This window comes from Rhea americana, unplaced genomic scaffold (genome assembly GCF_003343005.1).
Source record: "Rhea americana isolate MKP2758 unplaced genomic scaffold, rheAme1 scaffold_125, whole genome shotgun sequence".
NCBI classification, from domain to species: Eukaryota; Metazoa; Chordata; class Aves; order Rheiformes; family Rheidae; genus Rhea; species Rhea americana.
This window is the reverse complement of record NW_028185317.1, coordinates 1,585,642-1,593,660: the sequence shown is the minus strand read 5'-3', so window position 1 is coordinate 1,593,660 and position 8,019 is coordinate 1,585,642. Positions and strand designations below refer to the sequence as shown.

The 8,019-nt window shown below is 52.8% G+C and overlaps 2 protein-coding genes across 5 annotated transcripts; one reads left to right on the top strand and one right to left on the bottom strand.

The window, feature by feature from the left end:
• The first annotated feature begins 50 nt into the window (after positions 1–50).
• PDZD11 (PDZ domain containing 11) lies at positions 51–3,831 on the top strand. Of its 3 annotated transcripts, XM_085325968.1 has the most exons (6): positions 52–203; positions 286–369; positions 809–865; positions 1,203–1,301; positions 1,805–1,865; positions 2,715–3,831. In XM_085325968.1, the coding sequence occupies exons 1-6, from the start codon at positions 117–119 to the stop codon at positions 2,747–2,749; spliced, it is 423 nt and encodes a 140-aa protein (XP_085182094.1). In that variant the 5' UTR covers positions 52–116; the 3' UTR covers positions 2,750–3,831. The 3 variants fall into 3 exon arrangements, with proteins under 3 accessions (XP_085182096.1, XP_085182095.1, XP_085182094.1); XM_085325970.1 differs by lacking the exon at positions 286–369 and having other exon boundaries at positions 51–203; XM_085325969.1 differs by lacking the exon at positions 809–865 and having other exon boundaries at positions 51–203.
• Positions 3,832–5,226: 1,395 nt separating this feature from the next.
• Positions 5,227–8,013, bottom strand: LOC146600220 (START domain-containing protein 10-like). 2 transcript variants are annotated; one of them, XM_085325964.1, is made up of 6 exons: positions 7,858–8,013; positions 7,441–7,588; positions 6,979–7,082; positions 6,419–6,536; positions 6,223–6,275; positions 5,227–5,583 (listed from the first exon to the last, which is right to left on the bottom strand). In XM_085325964.1, exons 1-6 carry the CDS (start codon positions 8,008–8,010, stop codon positions 5,362–5,364), a joined length of 798 nt encoding a protein of 265 aa, XP_085182090.1. In that variant the 5' UTR covers positions 8,011–8,013; the 3' UTR covers positions 5,227–5,361. The 2 variants fall into 2 exon arrangements, with proteins under 2 accessions (XP_085182090.1, XP_085182091.1); XM_085325965.1 differs by having other exon boundaries at positions 6,419–6,533.
• Positions 8,014–8,019: the final 6 nt, after the last annotated feature.

Sequence of the window (8,019 nt, the reverse complement as noted above, 5' to 3'; positions counted from 1 at the left end):
CGGCGGCCAATGGCGGAGCGCCACGTCACGGCGCGCGCGGCGCGGCGCGGGAGGCGGCGCTGCCCCTGAGGCGGGCGGCGCTGCCCCTGAGGCGGGCGGGCGCGCGCGCGGGCAGCATGGAGGCGCGGCTGCCCTACGACGACTACCCGGTGGTGTTCCTGCCGCCCTACGAGAGCCCGCCCGCCTGGGTGCCGCCGCACGAGGTGAGCCCGCGCGGGCGGGCGGGGAGGCGGCTCGGGCCGCGGCGGCCGCGGGGCAGGTCGCTCACGGCGCCTTCTCTTGCAGCGGGTTTATCACCCCGACTACAACAACGAGCTGACGCAGTTCTTGCCCCGCACCATCGTCCTCAAGAAGCCCCCCGGGGCGCAGGTGAGCCACGCCGCCGCCCTTCGCCTGGCCACACGGGGCGGCGCGGCGGCCGGCAGAAGGGCGAGAAGATGGCGGTCGCCGAGTGAGGCCGGAGGCCGCCCCGGGGGGTCAGGGAGTTGCCTCCTTTCCTCCTCCTCTTCCCGCGGCGGGTGCGGCGGGAGAAGCCTAGCTGCTGCCCTGCTGCGCGGCGAAGGGAGGGGGAGCTTGGCGGGTGAGGCAGAGGACTGCCCTAACTCGTGACGCCAAGGTGCTCAGGGGCGGGGGGCGCAGGGTGGGACGGCTGGGGGGGTCTGCAGAGAGGGGCCCTGCTTACCGCTCCCTGGGCAATGGCTGCAGCAGTTACACCTTTGCCCTGCGTAGAAGGGACACGCTAGCGGTGGGGACAGTGCTGGGCAGAGCGGGTGGTTACGTTTCACTGCTAACCTGGTCTCTCACGCAGCTCGGTTTCAACATCCGTGGAGGGAAGGCCTCGCAGCTGGGGATCTTCATCTCCAAGGTGTGTCTCTCCTTCCGCCGTTCCCTCCCCGTGTTCTGCCTGTTCCCTTGCTTGTTGCTGAGCCGGCTGGGTATGTGTGGAGACTGACCTGCCTCTTGCATGCACGGCTCTCGGATGTGAGCTGCCACTTACTGAACAGCTGTCACAATCTCACACCCTTTCCTTACCTGTGCCTGACCCACGACTTGCTGGTCTCCATTCCTTCTTAGTCCCGTGTAAGCACACTGGTTGCAGGCGCTGTGGAGAGGCTCTGTAAGGCTGAGCTGTGTGCCAAGGGAAGCCTCAGTGCTGCCCGTGCAGAGGGTCAGTGCCGCTGTGTCTGCTCCTCCGTTCTTAGGTGATCCCCGACTCGGATGCGCACAGAGCTGGGCTGCAGGAAGGGGACCAGGTGCTCTCAGTGAATGATGTGGATTTCCAGGATATTGAGCACAGCAAGGTGAGCGCGCTTGCTCTCCAGCTGCTGAAGCAAAGATAGAGCTTAGCCTGGGGCCCAGCACGCTCTCACCTCCTGAGCAGGAGGACAAGAGCAACATGTGTGCCTGCCTTCTCCTTCAGGCCTCTCAGCCTGCACCAACTCAGTAGCTAACTGGCAACCTGTCTAACAGGTAGGATGAGTGTGAGGCAAGTACCTAGATACCTTCATTGACAACCTGGGCAATCTTTTCTCTGTAATTCCCCCCACCCCATTTGTGGAACAAGCAGAATAATTCATAATGCAAAGGGCACATACTAATTTTTTAAAAAAATATCCTTACTGATGAGGAAGAGTAGAGGAACATTAACGTGGAGGGGGGGCGCAAGTTCCAGTGTTCCTTCTGAAACATCTGATACCAGCCACTGTGCAAAACAAGCACAGACTGTTGCACTGCATAGCAGATGCATTGCTGTTACCTCTTCTCTAACCAATTGTGGCCACTGAGCAAACTTTCTGCTTTTCAGGCTGTGGAGATCCTGAAGACAGCCCGTGAAATCACCATGCGTGTACGTTACTTTCCCTACAGTAAGTACCTGCGAGCTTCTGAGTGCAGTGAGCTAGCAGAATTTTTCCTTGGGAAGCAGACTGCCATGCATCCCTGCCAATTCCACCTAAACTTAGCTGTTTTAAGTCTAAGGCTATATGTAGTGTCAAACTAGAACCCTGCAGATCAGAAAGGGAAGTTAAAATTGATTTGGGTTTGAGGACAGCTACCAAGTCAAAACAGTAAGGAATGGCTTCAACTACCCACATACAAACTTTTAGAGCAGAGTTTAGCAAAGCAATGCTAAAAGCTAGAATAACTGCTTATGAAAGTGTTATTTATAGAGCTGCAGAAGGAGCTACTTAAATAACACAGGAATTAGCTCTGTCAGTAGTAGAACCATGCTGATGGTTGGCACTGCTTGTAATTTTTTCCTTCCTTGTGTATGTTCACATTTTGATGGGGTGGGAGGAATGTCCAAATTATTAACTCTAGGCATCTGTACCCATAAAGTTTGGGAATAAGGAGGGGGGCAGCAAAAAAAAAAAAAAAAAAAAAAGTCAAAAAGTCAAGCCAAACAAGTATTCTTTGTAAAAATGGAAATTGACCCTTGAATGAAAGTGAAAAAAAGTAAAAGTATGGAACAAGGGAAGGGAAGACTTTTAAAACATACTTTTCTTATGAATGCTTTAAAAGAACTTGAAACGACTGCCTGGGATGCTAACATACTATTTTAAAGTTAGCTGCTATCCAGAAGAATAACAAGTACTCCATCTATTTAATGGGATGTAAGCAGAATTCACGTTTTCCTGTAACACTTGGCTGACTTCCTCCAGCATTTGTGACAACTTCTCTTGCCCTTTCAGCCTTGCCATCTCTTTCCCTTTCAGATTATCAGAGACAGAAGGAAAGAACTGTTCACTAATAAACAGCTGTCTGCTGGGGCATCTCTAGAGTGCCTGTCCTGCAGAACAGTCTCTACTACCTTTCTTCAACATCCAAGATGATACATCAACCTTCAGCTGTCACTGGAGGTACAACTGTCCTGTTGGCTGCGTGGGCATCAGCTGTGCTTCCTGCTTGGAGGGACACTACAGAGTCTTAATCATCTGGAAGATGGATGGAGCTTTAATCTGCACTCCTTGAATTAGGTCTTGAAACAAGCTCATGGTGCTGATGTGGAAATGGATACTGGAGGGCAGCATCTTCAGTGAGACCTGGGTTTCTATTCTAGTAGGACTTCTTTTTCAGAGAGTGCTCTGCTGGTTCTGGATTCAACCCTTGTTTCTAAGGTGTAAGGCCAAGAATGTCCAAGTGTACTCAAGCAGAGCATGCCCATAATCTCCAAGGGATCAGCCACTTCATTCCCTTTCTGGTGACACAGAATCCTTTCCTTCTGCGCTGTCCTACCTCTGCTCTAGACTACTGGGTTTGCTTGGGATTCAAGGAAGAGGAGTAAAATCCAGTCAAAGCCCATCTCTAGCTCTTCTGCACTGCTCTGCCAAGGCAATTGTGTTTGTACCTCTTTGTTGTCTAGCTGCCCCTACATTACTGGGCCAAGATACTTGGAGCATGTTTCTAAACTGCTGTGGACACTTGATGAGGTTCCTTTTCACGCACTGCTTGCGCTTTTAAAGGTTTCACCTGCTGGAGCTGCTTTCTTCACTCGGTGCAGCCCTGTCTGTCCCTTCCACAATCAGAACTCCCTGCTACTTTGAGGGAAATCCCTATTTCTTATGCATCTTATCTCCTGCTGGGGGCAATTCACCCACCTGCTGTTAAATAGGTCAGATGGTGACTGTTCTGCACAGAAAAGAGAAGGCTGCTGTGCCATGTGCTGGGAGAGCACAGATGGAAGAACATACTGGTTATCAGCAAAGCTGGGTCTAAGCACATGGGGGTACACAATATAAATCATGAGCAGAACAGCCCTTGGTCTGGCCTTCTATGCAGTGTTTTCCATTTGCCTGTAATAACTGACATAATAAAACTAGTACAGCAACCAGACTTCATCTTACTCCAATTCTGAAAGTCTGGGGAGGATTGTATTTGTTACCATTGTCAGTGCTATCCAGAAGAAATGCATGGAGTATAGCTGAAGCAAGGACCAGCTCCACATGTCCCTGTAGGAACGATGTATTGGACCCTTGCAAGCTGCCTTCTCTTCCTTATAATGGTATTGTAAGGGTATTTTTCCACTATAACCAGTGGTTCAAGTCAGCCCTGGATAAGCATGGAACGGCCTTTTAACACTGCCAGAAAAGAATAATAGCTGCAAAGTAGGCTTCAGCTGTTTGTCATGGCAATAACTTGAGATAGCTTAGGGCAGCAGCCCTAACATAGCCAGGTTAGCATTAACACAGAACATGGGCAGAAAGCACCCTGGAAACCTTATTTCTAATACATTGAGGAGGTAAGATCAGAGCTTTTTATCTATAGAGACAGACCTGCAGGTCTCGCACTGTTCTTTCAGCATTTACACACTGCGGGGAAGGAAGACAGTCAATTACAGAAGGACAGAGTAGTGTGAAATGTTCTCTTCTGCCATCTGTTGTGCCCAGCCTTACTGGGCTGAAGGCTCCCTGCCCCCAAAGCTAGACCCTGTGCTCTGCTGCCCGCTGGGGAACACAGCAAACACGGGCATCAGGCTTTTGGCACGTAACCACACTGCTGAGGAGCTAAGAGGTACCTTGAGCACTGCCACAGAGGGGACTGGAAATACAGGCCTGCAATCTCTGCAAGTGTTCAGTCTTTTCATCCTGCCTCGGAGCAGGCCCTCTGCAGTAGCTCCACGAAGATCAGCTGTGGCTAGGACAGCTTCCTCTCTCTGCTGTTATTCAGAGGGTCAGATGCTCTCTCAGCCACCATGCTGCCCGCCCCCATGACCATCTTGCTGGGGGCTAATAGGAATGAGTGGATTCTTTCTCAAGATACATTCATGCGTTAGATGTCTTGATTGACCAAGCTGTAATATGGTTTGCACTGCTCACTAGAGTCCATGTCATCCTTCTTCCTGAATTGAGGGGAAGAGACTGGATTAATTACCAATTCCTGCAGCAAAAATAACAGGTCCAACAACAGCAGATTTTTTTTTAGCTGCTCACAGAGGCACAGGCATATGCACTGAAACAGCCTTAGCTTGTCAATGAATAACTCTTCAGTCAATAAAGCAGTCGGCCAGAAGTACTGCAGGTAACTTGATCTTTTGGAGCAACAGTAACAGTCCCAGAACAAGCTGTATTGTGTTAAGGCACGGCAGATTACACTTGAGAAATGTACTGTACAACTCCTTTCCCTGAGCGTAACACGATCAGGACAGTACAGGCAGCCCATGTGCTCCTGGCCCCATTCAGTCTCTGTACTGAATGGGTCCAGTGCGCTAGGATCCACAGAGCCACTTCATGGAAGAAAAAGCTACTATTTTATTATTATTATTATTATTTTGAATGATCCCCTACCCCACCTTTTAACATAAGGCACACAGATAAGCCTGAGCAGCATCATGTAGTGTTCCTCCCCACAGCAATGAGAACAGCATCAGTTCTCTGAGCCGCTGTGGTCACCCCTTTCTTCCTTCACTTCCGACAGGCCACTCTCATCTATGTTCTCCAGCGAGGTGGCACGCTGGAGCACCAGCTCTGACAGTGCCAAGAGAGGAAGGTTGTTCTGCTCAGGATACAGCCAGGGTTTCATGCTCACATCGTGCTGCTGCTTCCAGGCAGGATACTTCACACAGGCCTTATGCAATTTCTTCATCATCTGATCAGAAACAGGGAAGCAGAGGGGAAAAAAAACACAGAAGCTTAAAAGACATGTAGGCACTTTTCTCATTTAACCAGTACTAACATCTGATCCAGTTCTTTTGTGGTTGCTTAAAAAAGGGCTTAGGGCCCAATACAGAAAAAGGCAGGACAGTTAAACTTTATAGGACCATCTTCCCTTTGCCTAACCCCCTCGAAGACAGCAGCTGCTTTAGGAAGCATGAAATGAAGACCTCCCACACAATATCATCTAGGGACTGAAATCCTCTGCCACTGTCCTGCTGTGACACCAGAGACCCCCTCAAGCACAGCTCTGCCACTCAGTTCAGGAGCTCCAACAGCTATTGAGCCTCAAGATCCAATTCAGATAGGGCAGGAACAGTGGGGATAAGGCAGATCACTGTGCAAACATGAACCAGAATTGTGCTATTATTCACTTCCTGCTGGTTTCTGAAGTGAATCAGAATCAGCTGGTGGGACTGGTAAGGCTGGAATAATGCAATACCACAGCAGAAACTAGCTAAAATGCTCATTTCTAGGGCAGCCCTTGCTCAGAGGGAAGCCCATCCTCTGCAGCCCTTTACTCCAACTCCAGGGGTGGGATTTGGCACATGCATGCTGGAAATGCTCTGCTCACCTGTGGTGCCAGGTACTGAGAAGCTTTATTTACAACCCACTTCGGCAACGACCCTAATATATTGAGGGGAAAACCAGAAGTTAGCATGCCAGAAAGTAGCTGTGCTCCTACTAACCTACTCAGCAGCCCCCACAGCAGGCATTAACGTCAACGCATGCCAAAGAGGGTCTGGAGCAGAGAAGTGCTGCAGACTTACCTTTTGGATCCACCTGAGCCAGGTAAGTCAGACTGCAGCTGCTGGGCCCAGTTGAATGCACCAGGTACCCCGTTAAGAGAGATACCGCCCTTACGAGATCCTTGCGTGGAGGATACTTCTGTGCAGACACATCAGACAGTCAGACACTACCTTCCATCTTCCCTGATCTCTCCCACCCTCAGCTCTAGCACTGAATACACAGGGCAAAGAGACTACGCTTGAAGCACAGATAAGGTGCCTCAACATGAGGGCTTGTACAGGAATCACACAGCTACCTGGTGCTTTGGAAGTACTAATATATCCCAGATGCAGGCAGGATCTTGCTGTCTACAGACACCTTGCTGCACTTGTGAGAGAATGGCACCGAGCAGGTGTAGCTCAGCTATGAGGGACCCAGCCATATTCTACTCAACAGACCATCTTGACTTCTAATCTAGGAGAATTCACGTAGCTGGTGACTAACCAACTCTAGGATGGCACTTTTGCCCTGCACAGGACTGTCCACTCCCTGTGATCTCTGGAATCAGACGGCCACCCAGCCCAGCCTGCTCGTCACTCACCGGGTGTTTGACAGAGAAGTTGATGATGGCATGATACCCATCCTGAACCTGCCAGGATCGCAGTGTCACCACATCCCTGTTCTTCAAGGGCTTCGGGCACCGCCCTGGACAAAGAAGAAAGAAAACCACTTTACCTTCCTGAGCAAAACATGAGGTCTGCATGGACCTGCGCTCACTCTGCAGGCTGCTGCCTCGCCTGAACATCCTCCTTTAGCTCACTTAGGGATCTCACTGCATCCTACAAGCAGCGCCTCTCCCACCCCTTAGCAGCCCAAACGGTGCTAACCAGCTGCGGAAGCACTGATCATAACGGATGCCCAGGACCCCAAACGTCTCTCTCCTGCCAGGAAGCCCAGCCAGGTGGGCCTCCACGTAAGGGGAGACAGAACTCTGGCTGAAGAGGGTCGGTCCCATCTCCTGCGGCCCTCAGCCGGCCAAAGCAGCCCTCCAGCCCTCGCTCACAGGCGTAGTAGCCCACGTCGGCGTTGGCAGCCACCCGGGCGATGTCGTGCGTGTCGATGACGGCGGTGTCCCATTTCCGGCGGTACTCGACGTCGTGCAGCACGTCGTACACGGTCTCCGCCGGCACGTCCGGGATGTCGATGCGGCACTGCGGGCGGAAGGGTGGGGACGCGCTCTCCCGCCCCGCGGCCCTCCTCGGGGATGCGAGCGAGCCACAGCGGGGCGGAAAAGCCCCTTGGCGCGCGCCCGTTCCCGAAGCGCCGCGCGACCCGACGCGGGGGGAAAGGCTCGCCGAGGGCCCGCGGGGGACATCCCGCCGCGCCGCGCCGCTCCTCCCTCAGAGCGGGGCAGGGAAAACAGAGCAGAGAGRAGGAGAGAAGCCGCCAGCCCCGGCGCCTCGACGGGCCGCCGCCCCACCTTGAGCCGGTGCACGCCGGAGCCCGGCGGCGGCGCCTGGATGCAGACGGCGAGGCCGCCGCGGCCGTAGCAGCTCTGCCAGCCGCCGCTGCCCTCGCACTGCTGCCGGAAGGCGCGGAAGGCGGCGGCGTCGGGCACCCGCGCCGGCTCCATGCGCGGCCG